The 15384-nt window shown below is 47.8% G+C and overlaps 1 protein-coding gene across 2 annotated transcripts; it reads right to left on the minus strand.

The window, feature by feature from the left end:
• Nucleotides 1-539: 539 nt before the first annotated feature.
• KLF9 (KLF transcription factor 9) lies at nt 540-14962 on the minus strand. 2 transcript variants are annotated; one of them, XM_030258755.4, is made up of 2 exons: nt 14109-14945; nt 540-4144 (listed from the first exon to the last, which is right to left on the minus strand). In XM_030258755.4, exons 1-2 carry the CDS (start codon nt 14575-14577, stop codon nt 3912-3914), a joined length of 702 nt encoding a protein of 233 aa, XP_030114615.1. In that variant the 5' UTR covers nt 14578-14945; the 3' UTR covers nt 540-3911. The 2 variants fall into 2 exon arrangements, with proteins under 2 accessions (XP_030114615.1, XP_030114614.3); XM_030258754.4 differs by lacking the exon at nt 540-4144 and adding an exon at nt 12892-13934 and having other exon boundaries at nt 14109-14962.
• Nucleotides 14963-15384: the final 422 nt, after the last annotated feature.

Here is a 15384-nt window from a genome sequence, read left to right on the forward strand (position 1 = left end):
TGACCATGACCGTGCATGTCAGGGAGATTTTTGGCACAGGGTACCTTGCCTTTCCCTTTCAGAGGCCAAGCAGATGCTTTATATCTCCATACAGCAGTGAACCCTCCAAAGCCATGGAAAGCTCAAGGCAGTAGTGTGGCTGCACAGCCCACTGTGTGGCTGAAGTATCACTTGCTCACTAAGCAGCTGCACAAGGTGAGGGAGAGCACCACTGAGCTCAAAAGCCATGGAGCAGTGGGTGACAGACTTCTTGGGAACTGGAGCATGCAAGTGATGGGACACTTTTTCCTGCGTACAAGTTTTGTCTCTGTCTCCCTGCTATATTAGAAGGAATGCCTGAGAGAACACCCTGGAAAAGTAGAGAAAGACAACCCAATCTAAATGATGACTAGCAACATTAAGACCTTTGAAGCTGGTTCACACACTGCTCAAACTATGGATTTCATAATGTGCAGTTTTTTCTGGTTTTTTGGGTTTTTTTGTGGCCATTCAGGCTGGTGTACATGACCACTGCTTGACTCCAGTCATTCAAGACCATGTTTGGGTTTTTTATTCCATTTTTCTTTATTTGGACAATATATATATACATATGTACAAAACCACCTATGCCTACTTTTTTTTTCTTTTCCTTTTTTTACAATTTCATGTGATTTACAAAACAGGACAGCAAAATAACTTATAAAGAATACGAATACTGTACAAAAATAAAACTGATTAAACTATTGGGAGTTGGTATTTTACAGTGTTACAGATCACTGGTTTGTAGAACATTTTGAAGCATATGTGTCCAGTCTGGTGTATGCTGGCCTAAGTCCATCTGCAAGCTGAAAACAGATCTGTAATGTCGGTCATGAAAAAAGTTCAAGAATAAGTATGTTATACAGTTATACCTTTAAATCCATAATTTCTCTATACTAATGGACTTTCTAAATCAAAGAGAGGAGCTGTCCTAACTTCAACGCTATTAAGTACTTCCAAAATAGTATAACAAGTACATAACAGTATTAGAGAACCTGATTTTCCTTTTCCAACGCTTGCAACACTATTCAAAACTTAATTTCAAGATGCAGGGATCTAACCTGCAGTTTGTTTTAGGTGTTAAAGCTATTGTTTGCTTTTACTGAAAGAAAAAAATAAAACAAAAAACCAAATTAACAAAACAGTACAATGATATCCCCAAACGTGGTAATTCCCAATGCGTTCTCTTAGAGATTAATGAATCACATTAATCCTCTCTGTCCAGTGCTGAAATACAGCATACACTACCATTTAGGAAGGGTTTTTTTCAGAAACAGGATCTTGTCACTGGCAGTGGTGACACATGCCTTGCATGCCCCATTGTCCCATGGATTGAAGTACCTCCTGCCTATTTCAGACTTTGCAGGAACGTTTCTTTAAGTGTGCATTCTACCCCAAATACACAACATGGATACTATAAAGCTGGCCATTTACTTCCATATATCAGTTAATCCTGGTAGTTAAGTGAACAAAATGTTTACATACTGTTTAGGAGCTGCTTATCAGCTGTGGCTTCTAGTTGTGGTTGATTAGATGTGAGGATCTCTTGTATTTCACAGAATCAGGCTTTAATTTTCCAGGTGCTGCATATGTCCCACAAAATGGCAACAATCCAGACTGCAGGACGGAGACTTGAAATCTAGCTTGATCTTCAGAGAGAAGAACAAAGATGAACAAAGATGCACCTTTGAATCTCATCAGGCTGTTTATGGCCCTGACCCTACTCCACAAGGCAGCATTAACAGTTACTGGTAAGCAGAATACTTTCTGTATTTCTTGATTAATAAAAACACCAACACTACCAGTTTTTATTACAAAGAACCTATGTCCCTATGACTCAATCTGAATACGAGAAATTAAAGTTTGGTTTCTAAAATAAATGTTTCAAAAAGCTGAAACGGAGGTAGAAAGTGTGCTTGTTTTCCTGATGTCTTCACTGAAGAAAACACATCCCTTTTTATTCCATAGACTGTTCAATATCCCCAATGCTTTAAAAGAAGTTCTCTTCACATAGACAAAATCTATTATGAACTACACAGGTAAAAACACAGTACGCAAACTGATTTCTAATGCTGAAAGCCATATACAACTGTAGAGGAAAACACTCTACTCTCCGAGTTCATTTTTTTGTTTCTAGGAAGCAAGCTTTTTATCAGATAAAACAATACGATACTGTAATTGCAAGTGTGCTAACAAGATCTTTTATGTACAGAATTTTACAAGATGACCTAAATTCATCTGCAGTGGAGACACTTTGGGTTTCAGTGTAAATAATCGCAAAATTAATTTAGCCCTAAGTCTGTAGTAGGGCTGCACCTCCCCTTCCTCTTCTGGAGGAAGAGGTAAAAACCAAACAGAAGAACATTTCTGGAAAAAAATAATGTGTAAACAGAATTCTCCCCCATTATGCAGTTAGGGAGGGGGAAAAAATATCACTGATAACCTCTTAAATTTCATTATTTTAACATAAAAAAATTGAAGTCTTCACTAATGATCACATCTAACAATTTTCATTCAGTGGTCTTTCTGCTCCTTTTAAAGATCAAAAATAGCTTTAAAATAAAAGTTAACATTACTTTTATCACCATTTGACATGCCATGCATGACACAGGTACTAAGTACTAAGAGAAGCTTATGCCATAAAGGAATATTGCAAGATACCTTCTGTATTTCAAATTAGCTTGTGGTATTCCCCCATACTCCAGAGCAAGAGCAAACAAGAGATTCGGGAGCCCTTCCAAAGTGCTTCTTACAGTAATTTTAGGTGTTTCCATTATCAGAGTGCTCTTAAGAAAAGGTCTACTCTCTCCATAAACACACACAATTCCCATAGGACTCCAAGGGAGTTAGGCCATGGTATGAAGAGAATAAATCTTTAAGGCAAGTGTAGGAAGCGAAAAAACCTTTAAAAAAGCAGCAGTTTGTAAAGATGGTAGCTGCTTTGTGCACCCATTCAAACAAACCACAGCAGAATAAAGCACTGTTAGTGGTATTTCTGTAGTACAGTACTATATTACTGACAAGTATGGGATCATATGAGAGACATATGCTTCAGCTCCCACATGCCCACCACATTATCTAGGCTGAGCTGTATTTTTCCAGGTAAGTGAGTAACAGAACTAAATACACACAGAGTCAGAAAATTACTGAGCTCTTTATGGGAATTTTTTTTCTTTAAGTATCTTCTTCAGTCATACATGTTTTTTCTGGAAAAGTCCAGCTGATATTCAAAAGTATAGTTAATACAAAGAAAAATTAAAAATACCTGTTTACTCTAATGGGCCTCATTGAGTATAAATTCAGCTTATCTCAGTATATCAATCAGATACTATTGGTAACACACATAATGTTTCTCTTAATAGTCTCTTTAAGTGCAGGATCGCAGAAGATACACAGAAGTAAACCTACTTCTACAATGTGCTATGGAGTTTTTATCTGAGTTATTTAAGTGACTCGGAAAGTGTTTTTACTCGATGGACTCTAAATACAAGCAGCATTACACTGTTCAACAAAACATGTTCATGACACAGCAATCACAAAGACTCTGGGGTCATGCTACTGTAGTGGCACAGGCCAGACCGCCCAGTCATATGTATGTACACCAGTATCAACGCATTACACTGGAAGAGGTGCTCGCCTCCTCCCTGGCTGCCCCTTCCCTCTTCTCACCCCACAGTCCACTTGTTCCAGACTGTTGTTTTCAGGGCAGAGCCAGGAAGATGGCAGGAAGATGGGGAGGCGGATACTGAGTACCCTTTTTTTTTAATGCCGGCTACATGTGCTTTTGGACAGCAAGGGTGACCGGCATCGCAGTCAATGCTCGTGTTCTGGCACCACTGCCTGCACCCTCGCCACAGCCTGCTTCTTCTCCTCCCCCAGGGCCAGCCCTGCCTTCACAAGGAGCTGCTGGAGCTGGACTTTTTGGATCTCTTGATCATGCTGGGGTGGAATTCGGTGTGGCGGCGGGCATGCTTGGTCAGGTGGTCGCTTCGCATGAAGCGCTTCTCGCAGAGGGGGCAGCGGAACTGCTTCTCACCGGTGTGGGTTCGGTAGTGCCGCGTCAGCTCGTCCGAGCGGGAGAACTTCTTAAGGCAGTCGGGCCACGTGCAGGGGAATGGTCGCTCACCTGTGGGGAAGAAAGGATTACGAGAGATTTAGGGGGGCAGGGGTAATGCAGATCAGCACATGCCAGCTTTGTTGAGGAGCCAGAGAACATACTGCTGAGGGAAAAAAGCTGTTTTTGTTTCCTGCCAGGGTGCCAACGCCTGTGGAGCTGCTGATAACTCACTTCATCAGGTTTCACTCTCACCTCCAGTAGAAGCCAAAAACTGCTCCAAACACATGAAACTCACATTCTAGTGTAGAACCTTACATGACCTGAAGACTGTCAAAACAAGAGATGAGCTCTGCCTTTGCTTGTGTGTTTTTCATACTGTTCTCACTACAGTAGCTTGGGAAAGGTGTGCCAGAATTATTCTTCTGACACTTCCATTCTACTGAACTATTTGCAGCAGTTAGAACATTATGCAAAAAAAACCATCCTTTAGCTAGGACAAGTCTTTCCAGCCCAGGAAGAACTGAGTGAGGAGGCACTGGGGAGAACAGTAAAGCCTCAGGGCTGCAAACATGTAGGGTAAAACTGCTGCACCTGCAGAGTAGAGTCCCATGCTCCCCTTTCAGCCCTTCCTCTGGAAATCCAAGGTGTTCCAGCAAGTATCAATCTCAGACAGCTGGTCTGAAGACAGGAAAAACACCTAATTATTCACACTCTATCAGAATAAGTGTTTGCTATAATGATGAAAAACAAACCCAAACACCTTAACCTAAATGACACCGCAACTTTGCTTTTACAAAACAAGGGTGCAAGGATTGAAGAGCACTCCACATTATTTTCCTGGCACTCCACATACCTACAGTTCCTCTGTGAGTTCCACAGGCTTTGCCTTCAGGCACAAACACAGTGCCTCCAAAGCAGCAAGGCTGACCCTAGTACACAGCACAGATGGAAACTAAAGGTGTTTAAGTTCACACAAAAGCTTTCCACTATGCACTGGTGCAGGTTTGATCCCTTAATTTTCTTTCTTCAGAGCCTCCTGAAGGCAATATAAATGGCAGCTCTGTGACAGCTATTTATAGTCAACCACAAAATACAAAAACTGTTCCGGGGGTTTTCCAGCTTGGAAGAGCTGGAAAGAAACTCAGGAACTCCAGTATTTCTTAGTACTGTGAGGTTTGGCACAACAGGTGAGCTCACTTTACATTCAAAGATAACAAAAAAGGAGTGATTTACAAAGGTGGTCCTGGAGTTCTCCTCAGATACACCAGCAGAGACAAAAAACTACAGACTTGAATGAACAGCCCTGAATCCAGGAGGACAACAGTCAGTACAAAGTATGGTAGAGTTGCAGGGAAGGACTCACTGATGGCATGCAAAAGGCCAAAGAAGTATAAGGACAGACCAGATAAGGTGTAGCTACACCAAGGGCCCTGAAAGCCCTAGTAACCTTCCCTGAATAATGCTTCACTGTTTGGGCTCCTAATTATTTGTGCTCCTTAACAAGCAGCTGCCCTATTCCAGACCAACCAGCGTGCCATGGAGCTGAGCTGGATGAGTAGGACTGTAAGTCACAGAAGAGCACTGGCTGCTGCCGCTGTGCTGCCTCCTTTGCCTCATGGCCATGCTGGTTCTCAGTCATGGGGGAAGGATGGAGCAGAGGAAGTCAAGCCAGCTGCCTGCCCAAGCCTGGTAGAGGAACAGCTGCCAGCCATCGTGAACCAGGCTATTTTGTTTGTTATAAATGCATTTCTTGTCTCCCCGATGTATGCTTTTAGATACGATTGGAAGACCTTCTGAACAACCACCGTATAAAAGAAATAAATTAAAACTATGTAGGGTCATGTGTGCATGAACACCATGGCTGCAGCTACACTGTAGAGCAGCATCAGGAGCTGTACAGAGGCCTCACAACACCACCCTCGCCCAGTGCCAGCCCTTAGCATCTGAGGCAAGTGTTTCACTTGTGCTGCTCTTTTGCAATCTATCTCATGGTTTCTGTCACAGCTCCTGGAAGCAGGTGGCAGTAGGAGGTGCAGAACAGCTTTCTTGCCCCCCTGGGAGCATGGGAGGAGTGGTATACATCTTGCACGCGTGGAGCCGTCTAGTATATGTCTCTGTGTCAGGCACTTACACCCCAGAGCAGTGGGAGCAGCTGAGGCATCCTGCCTCATCCATCGAAACCACATTTCCAACCATCTACCTTAGGACAGCTCTTCAGTCTGCAGAAGTGCAGAAGTGCAACTGTAAACAGGGAGATTAGGTGCCTAGGCTGGATAACAAACATCAGCCTCTGGGGAGCAGCACCTGTATTTTAGGCATGGTAGTATCTAACCTGAGTGTCTAAAAGTAGTGTTTAATATCTGGCCTCAAGCACCCCTTAGGAGACTGAACTCCTCCCTCATGCCCTCCTGGAGTTTCACCTGGGAATATAAAATGAGGCCTTGCTTCAGGAATTCCCTCTAACACATGACAGGAGAAGCATGACCTCCACCACTGCTACCCCACAAATCCATTGGAGATGCCACCAGGGGACAGCACGCTAAGGTTACAGAGCGTAACCACAAAGCTTCAGGGAAAAGCAGGGCTTGCTCAGGACCGCATGAGGATTACCTCACCTGCTGTGCCTTTGGTACTGTACTCTGCAGAGAATCAACCCTGGGCCCGGCTGGGGGAGGACACAAAGGCTGCGGGAGCCAGGCATGGTGCAGAGACACCTTGCTACAAACAGGAAAGCTGCTGTGCATGAGGACGGGGACAAAGCAGGGATTGCAGCCAGAGATAGATGGCCACACTCCCTTGGAGGCACCTGGATGCCACCAGCACAGCCCCCCCAGCCACTGCAGACCTCCCAAGTACAGTAGTAAAGAATGACTTCACCACCTCAGCAATACAAATACAAACCTGCAGAAGCTGTCACAACCACTTTGGGAGTGCTATAGGAAAGTGGGTACAATCCCTGACACCTAGATGCATTAAACTCCATGTTTCTCAGAGCAGAGACAAGGGGCAGGGAGGCTTTTCCAGGCTCTCAGGGGTCATCTCCAAGCCTGAGAATTCACCGCTCTCCTTGGTCACAAAGCTATAAACTTTGAGATGGTACCTCAGTGAGAGTCTCAGTGTGCAAGACAGGCGTGGAGTGCGTCTCCAGGAAGCACTTAAAGCAAGGTGGAGATGGCTGATGGCATGTGATAACTGTCCACTCTACAAAGATAGTGGCTGCATCTGCTATATTTGACATGCTTTCTTTTTGTAGCAGCAGAGATGCCTGTGGAAGAGCCCTCTGAGAAAACAAGTCTTGCAGCTCATATGCTTGCTGGGCAGGCAGTGGCCTACAGAGCTGCAGTACAAGCTAGTGCTGCCTCCATCTGGAGATACGAACTTCTGTGTCAGCTCAGGCAAGGCAGGTATTTTCCTCATGATTCTTCTCCCTTGGTTTTGGGGTAGTAATGCTAAAGCTTGAAACAGCAGAATGAAACATCAACACACAGTGCTGTTTTACACTGTTTCCCTTAGTGGCTGGCTGTATGTTACTGACTTTTAAAGTTATGCCTCCAGTGGGATTTTCCATCAAGAGACGAAGGAAAGGTCAATGGTACATCATGATAATTTGAAACTATGTGTGATTGGATCCCAGCATAACAGACGAAAGGGGCAAATAATTTTCTTGAAAAAATAAGATGAATATGTATATGCACATATATCCAGAGCAGCTTACAGAAGGAAAAAATGAATGAAAAACTGATTTCTAGGTAATAGCAACAGGTGCATCTGCAGACTCCCATTCTTTGTGCTGTGTGGCACCAGGAATAGAGTGAGAGACAGTTTATTCTCAGTATAAGTTAAGAGTGGTTCTTCACTAGTCTTCTCTGCAGTCTGAAGAACTCCTGCAACCCTGGTTTACTTTAAATACCATATGGATGTAAAGGTCTTTGCAGATCCTTCGAATCTTAAGCACTCTTGCTACACCTGCCATTTTTTGTTTGTTCCTTTTCCCAACCCTCTACAACAAATGTTTCATTTGTTCTTTCTGGGCAAGTATAAACTTTACATCCAAGCTACTGTATATGACCTGAGTCAGGTCCACTTTATTTTAGCTTGAATAGATTAAAAAAATAATTTTTTTTTTCCCTAGCCTGGAATATTTCAGATTTTTCCACACTGCAGTCTTACACAGAAAGAGTTTCTGAGAAAAGAATACAGAATTGGCATTAGTAGGCTCATTAACATAAGTACAGGTAGTAGTGGTATCCTGATTAGTCATCTGCCTCCCCAGCACAAAATGCTGCTTTGTGTGTGGATGACTGAGGTTAGGAGCTGCAGTTCACGGTGGCTTTAGTACACAGAATATCTGCTATCTGTCTCGGGTATCTCTCACTTTTCCCCCCCAGTTATTTGCCCCACACACTCTGAACAAGCAATTCCCTGTGGGACACTGGACTTTGACCAAGTGTCCACATGCCAGATATTTTGGTGAAGATAGATGTTCAGGGCAGACAGACTGGAGGCCTTCCAAGCAGGCTTTTCCTCTTCTGAGATATTCCAACATCAGATCATTAAAACACATGGCAACCAGGTACAAACAGAGAGATCAGCAGCGGTGGATGTTCGGGACCACATGCCTGAACCAACGCTTTCTGGAACACCTGAACCACAGTCATTCAACCAGACAACAGACCAAAAAGATGGGATAGGTGACAGATGGATGGGTTCCAGATTAAACACAACAGGTTGGTTCAAGTATTAAAATGCTGCTTTCAGCAAGTATTTAGGGTGTTCTGACACTCTTAAAACTACCACTCAGCAGCTGCTTGGACATACAGGTGTTTTGAGTCTCTTTCAAAAGTCCAGATGCAAAACCACCTGCTACAACCTGCTACTGCTGAGTCTAAACTCCAGGAAAATTGTCTTGCTGTTATCCCACTGTGATACAGTATCAGGTGCAAAGGACGTCCTTTCAGCTTCTCTGCCAGAGCACAAACCTCCTTGATTGTGTTACAGAAGGCTTTCTTTGGGGGACTGTGCCTCCATACACACAAATGTACACAGAGAGAGAGAGATCAGTCAGGTAAACTACTTGGGAGAAGAAAGATCTTTCCAAATCTCACCAGAGAGTTAAATCCATGCTTCTGTACCTAAGACAAGAACCTTCAGTAGTATGTTCATGGTTATGTGAGACAAGTTCCTAGCTCTTCTCCTTTCCCAGCTTATCTTCATATGAATTTCCTCCATTTTGCAGTAATACTTGAATAATAACAACAGTGGAAAGAGACCAACTCCTAGCCTGGTGCTTAGTGCACTTACCTGGGAACAAGGAAATTGGGTTTAAGCTCCTGTCCTGTATGAATAATCTAATTTCCTTACTAAGATAAAACAGCTTTGACAGGGAAAGGAGGAATGCAATTTCACAAGCATTCAGAAAGATAATGTAGCTTTTGATATTTTACTCTGAAATTAGCCAGTGTTTCAACAGACTTTTCTCTCAAGTTTAAGGTATTTATAGAGTACTCTCAGGCTGCGTACATTCATCATAACCTGAATACAGATGGTGAACCGTACTATCACAAGTAAACAGTGTCTGAAGTATTCTTTCCCATCACTCCCTCAGACCCTGTTTTTTAAATCTTAAATTGGCCCTTCCTTGCTCTTCCAGCTGCAGGCTTGGAAGCCAGAAGCACAGGAGCAGCAGCCTGGTGCACAACAACACAGCAGCCAACAGAGAGGAACAAAGGAGTTCCTACAACAATCCTAACAGCTGGCGCTGCAAGAAACACAGGCTAACAAGAGCAGCGACACCCACCACATCGCCTTCAGTGCCACAGCACAAACACTGTGCAGAACTCGATAAAGCTGCAATTTCAATACATCCATCTGGAAGAAGGAGTTGTGCTCTTATGGATAATGCCTGCTCACTGCTTCTGTCCTACATGTGAACTTTGTCATGCTGACTCAACTGATAAACTTTTCTGGAGCACTTTCCCGCAAGTGACAAATACACTTGCTTAAAATCTTAATTTTTTATCAGAAAACAAGACAACTGGGAATTGGACAACTTTGAACTGAATCTTAAGGATTTCTGCCTACCTTACTCAGCTGGCAAGGCTCCCAGTCAGGATCATCATGTTTCTCCAAGACCTGGAAATATGCTCATTAGAACTCCCGCATTTTGCGCATTTTCATTAACCATGGTATTTCACATGGTAATCTGAGTTTAACAAAAAAATGTGTTGTTGGCTCCACTTTTTGCTCTTGGGTCCTATTTGCAAGGATCTGGGTAAGTGACATGGCATGAACTGGATAGGAGGGTCTTAAAACACTAAATTTCAGGTTATGCTCAAACAAAATTACTGAGAAAGATCTCAGCGAGCAGAGAACTGTCAACATACTAGCATCTGTTTAGTATGTTGAGTGAGATAACCTAGAACACAAATAACAAAGCAATACAAGGGCTGGTCCAACACCATGATATCTGGATAGCGGCAATAGGCAGCTGCAGTGCCTGTTCTTATTCTCTACTGGAAATGCTCCTCTACTTTCCTGTGCAGACTGTCAACCTATGGGTTCATACCTCTTCTGAACCCCTGCTTCCGAGCACTGGTCAGAGCCAAGTGCATCAGCTACCTGGTGTAACAAAACTCTTGGCATTGTTTGGATCCAGTTTACATGATGATACAGTTGGCTAAAAAGCCTATCTGAAGAGGGAGAACTTTTCCCATATCTGGGTTTTGAGCATCTAAACTCTTAATTAAGGGCCTCTGATGTGTATGTGAAATTCCCACCAATCCTCAGCCTCCCCAGGCAAGTAAACACCTACAAGTCCAGTAGGAGGAAGCATCTCACAAGCTCCTTTTATGGTGCCTTCCTGGTCGGGAAGGAGGGACAGAGAAGATCTGGTCTCAGTGATCATATGCCCTTTAACTGGATTATATTCACATTATTATAAGCTTTTGAGGCTAATAATAACACTACACACCTACACCTGTAACCCTACACCTGTCATAACCAAACCTCAAAACCTACCTATTTAGAGAATTTGTTTCTTCTTAATTTTGAAGGCAACTCTCTGCTTACCTGCTGTTGCTTGTCTTTTTCTTGTTCAGATGGGTCCTTCACCTTTTCCCAACCTCTGTACCATTTCCAGGGCTTGAGTCTCACCTAGGCATAGCAGCACAAGCAAGGGGACTGTTTGCACAAGCAGGAAGTGCAGTGGCATCTGCTGATCTTTTTCGGTAAGGATCAACTCAAAAGACCATTTCTGATGGATAGCTAATTTGGGCCTTCTGGAAATTGAGCTAGCATTAATCATCAAAGGCCCAAACTTTAAGCGAACAGTTATACTGACATTTTTATTATCTGAAATACAGAACCTTTGAAACAACAAGTTTAAAGAATGGTTAATAAGATACAGACCTCTAACCATCAAGTTTTTGCCTTCTACCCTTCTACCTTGATTTGGTATTTTGTTTCTTGCTTTGCATTAGGCTCCCAAAGATGAACTAGTGATTTTTCAGATTCCCAGTCACCACACAGAAAGAGAAGTATCCAGAGTTTCCCAACTTGCTTGGTTAGGATTTATGAATAAAGAGAACTGTGAGTATGCACAAGTGCATGGGTGTGAACAGACCTTTAAGCCATTCTCCAAGATAGAAATACTGGGATTAAATATAAAAAATTAAGAGCAGGAAGCTTCTACTGGTGGCTGCGCACCTATTTCCATTAAAGGCTACACTGCAGCAAGAAAATTAGTTGGTGGCCTGGTGAAAAATGGCAGAGAGATGAGAGAGACATTATTTGAAAGAAAGGAAATAAAATGGTACTAAGGAAGGCCCATTAATGCTCTGCAATATACACTTATGAATAACTCCAGAGGTCCCATTGAATCCCACTGTTGCTAAGGAATTGTTGTAATCTATAAAAATAATTAACATTATCAGTATCATTTAGCATTTCAGTTAGCTACAATTAACTTCACATTAGGAAGCTCTGAAAGTTCATTACTCCTGGATGTCTGCAGTGATTTTAATCACACAGAACTACCATGACAGTACATCAATGTTTCTGAGTCAAATGCCTCGTACTTGGAGCTAAGGCCACCCACTTGGGAGCAGCTCATACCACTTCACCAGTACTTATTATAACACTACTGCTTACAGCAGGCTGTGTGGGTTGTACAGTACATGATTTACATGTCACCACACAGAATGCTATCTCAACCAACATCTATTCTGGTTCTATTATCAGGGTGGATATTTGAGCGTGGGGTAGTAAATGGAAATGATACTAACGTTTTCTTTGTCACTTATGAGACAACATTTTGAAGAGCACCTGTTACACTCAGCCTCCAAAGAGTATCTGAGCTGCAGTCTCTGAGCTGGTAACACAACAACCCTTGGCACTGGTTATGAGGTCAGCGTATGGTCACCACTGAGCATCCTCTTTCCCAGCTCAGAGAGAAAAGTCTAACTGCAGAGCTCATCACTGAGCCACATTCAGTAATCCTACCCTGCTCTCTCCAGCCTCTCGAGGTAAGCACCCAGCAGATTTGCCAGCAGGGCACCGGTTGGCAACAATCACCTGAGCCTCTTCCTCTGCAATGCACGCACATCTAGGCACATCAGCGATCTGGAGCAATGGAAGCTGAGCTGGAGCTCAGATGTGGCCATATCCTACCCAACCCATATTAAATTCTACATAAAAGCCTGATGGTACGTTCCTTGGATGATCAACTCATTTTGTATTACACCATTAACCATCACCACCAACACACAAACCCCAAAAGGTACCATCATTGACAGAACTGATGTAAAGCACATGAAATGTCTTGGCAGTGTTTGTCTCCTTTTATTCACTTCTTTCTGTTTCTGAACACAATCCTTTAATTCAGAACATTTTTAAAGCAGCCTTTTGTACTCCACTATGAACCCAAGAGCAATTCAGAGCCATAAAGGTTTTTATTCAATCACTTGCACCGAAGGTCTAAAACCAAACAAATAAACAAACAAAAACCACCAAAACGAAAACCAACAAACTGAACTGAGAAGTCCGCAGCTGCTGTCCCCTTGGGGCTAGGCTGCCGCAGATATGTTTTATCTCCAGGTTTCCATGTTGCCACACCCTCCGAGGCACCCGGGCGAGGGCCGGGAATGGGAGCACACAGCTTGATGAATGAAGCCCTTGTGGAACGCGTCAAAGCTGGATCGCGGTAACCGATAGTGCGAGGCGCTGCCGCCGGGCAGAGCGGGGTCGGGGAGCAGCCAGCGGCGCTCTCCTCCACCCGCGCTCACCTGAGCGCCCGAGCCCCCGGCCCGGCTCTGGCTGACGCGCCCGCCGAGCTCCGCTCCCAGCCCGCCGGAGGGGGTGTGTCCGCCCGGCCCAGCGGCGCACCTCACCCCGGCCCAGGAAGACGCCGCCGCCGCCCCCTCCCGAGCCGAGCCGCCAGCCCCCGCATCCCGTCCCCGCAGCCAAGCAGAGCTCTCCGCCAACTCCGCGTTCCAGGCCGCGGGTTCCGACGGCAGGAGCGGCGAGAGCGGCACGGACGCGGACTGCGCTGCCCTCGCCGAGTTCTCACACGGCGCAGCCGGGTCCGCCTACAGCGGCAGGAAACCCGAATCTCGCCGCCCTTGTGCTTCCCTCGCCGACGCGCCGAGCGAACTCGGTGACTCCTGCCGCCATCCTCCCCTCCCAGCCGCGCCGGACACGCCAAGTTCGCTCCGCTCCCCGGCATCTACCCCGGCCCTCGCTGCCCGCCGGGGCCGGGCCGGTTCCCGGCCGGCGCAGGTGGGCGGCGGGCAGGGCGCGGCGGGAGGCGCTGCCGCAGCCCCGCCCGGGGCGGCCGGCAGCTCCCGCCGGACAAGGGTCACCGCTGAGAGCAGGGGGAAAGAAAGGGGGGCGTGAAGGAGGGAAAGCTGTGAGCCAGCCCCGAAGCCAGAGCGGCGCGGCAGGCGGGGGGGCGCGCGGGGATGCTGGGCGCGCCGCTGGCCGGGTTCATCCGAGGACAAGCGCTCGCTCCCGCCCCCTTCCCTCCGCCACCGCTGACCTGTGTGCACCCTGTAGTGCGCCTTGAGGTGGGAAGACTTGCCGTAGACCTTGCCGCAGCCGCTGTAGGGGCACTTGTGCCGCTTCTCGGCCGCCAGCTTCCCCTTAGGGGCGGCCCCGGCGGCGCGCAGGCGGGGGGGCGGCCCCGGCGGGGGGCTGCGGGGAGGGCTGGAACCCTGCTCGGTGGCCGCGTCGCTGTCGGAACCCGCGTCCTCGTCGGGGCTCTCCACGCTGTCGCTGCAGACGGAGGGGGCGGGCAGCGGCCGGTACTTGTTCAGCTCCAGCAGGCTCTTGGCGATGGCCAGCAGGGCGCAGTAGTCCTTCCAGGCGTCGCGGGGGTCGCGCAGCTCCCGGGCCGCCTCCCCCTCGCCCGGCACCTTCAGCCGCGCCGCCTCGGGCACGGCGGAGCGGTTGGAGATGGAGACGAGGCACTGCGCCGCTACGAAGTCCACGTACGCGACGGCCGACATGGTGCGGCCGCGCCCCGACGACAAGGGGGGGGGGGGGCTCACTGCTCGTCCGCCGGGCCGACCGCACCGCCGCCAGCCATGGCCCGCCCGCGGCGCGGGAAAGAGCGGGGCGGAGGAGGAAGGGGGCGTGGGGGGCGAATAAATAGCGGGGCGCCGGGCAGGTCCTTCACCGCCGCCTCCCGGAGGCGGCGCGCAGTGGGCGAGGGGGGAGCGCCGCCCGCGCGGCCGGCCCGAGTCCGGCGCAGGGGCCGGGGGAGAGGATGGCGCTCGCCCCGCGCCCCGCGTGCTCCTGCCCGGGGGCGGCCGCGCCGGGGCCCATCACGTCAGGCGCGGAGCCCCTCCCGCCCCGGCCGGTCCGCGGGCAGGGCTGGCTGGCTGTGTTTACTTTCTCCCCCCCGCCACTCACGGCGCCCCTTTTCTCGAGGGGGGCGTGTCCGCCGGGCGGCCTCCCCGCCAATCGCCGCGCTCCCTCCCCAGGCCGCGTGCTACTCGGGGCGCCCCGCCGCGACCGCTTAAAGCAGCGATGCCGGGGCACCGCCGAGGGCGCGATGGCGGGGGCGCCGCGGCTCCGCTCCCCGCCGCGGGGTTGGCGCCGCCGGTCCGGCCGCGGCCCGGAGGTGGGCGGCGGCGGCCTCGGGCGGGGGCCCGTGGTGGGGGCGGCGTGGGGCGGCGGCGCCGAGCGGGTTAAATGGCTCCGTGGAAGTCCTACGGTCCCAGCAACGGGCCGGCCAATGGGAAGTGAGCCGGCTGATGTCACTGGCAGCACCCCGCCAATCAGCGCGCGGTCCCGAAAGGTGCGCAACGCTT

This window comes from Taeniopygia guttata, chromosome Z (genome assembly GCF_048771995.1).
Source record: "Taeniopygia guttata chromosome Z, bTaeGut7.mat, whole genome shotgun sequence".
Taxonomy (NCBI): Eukaryota; Metazoa; Chordata; class Aves; order Passeriformes; family Estrildidae; genus Taeniopygia; species Taeniopygia guttata.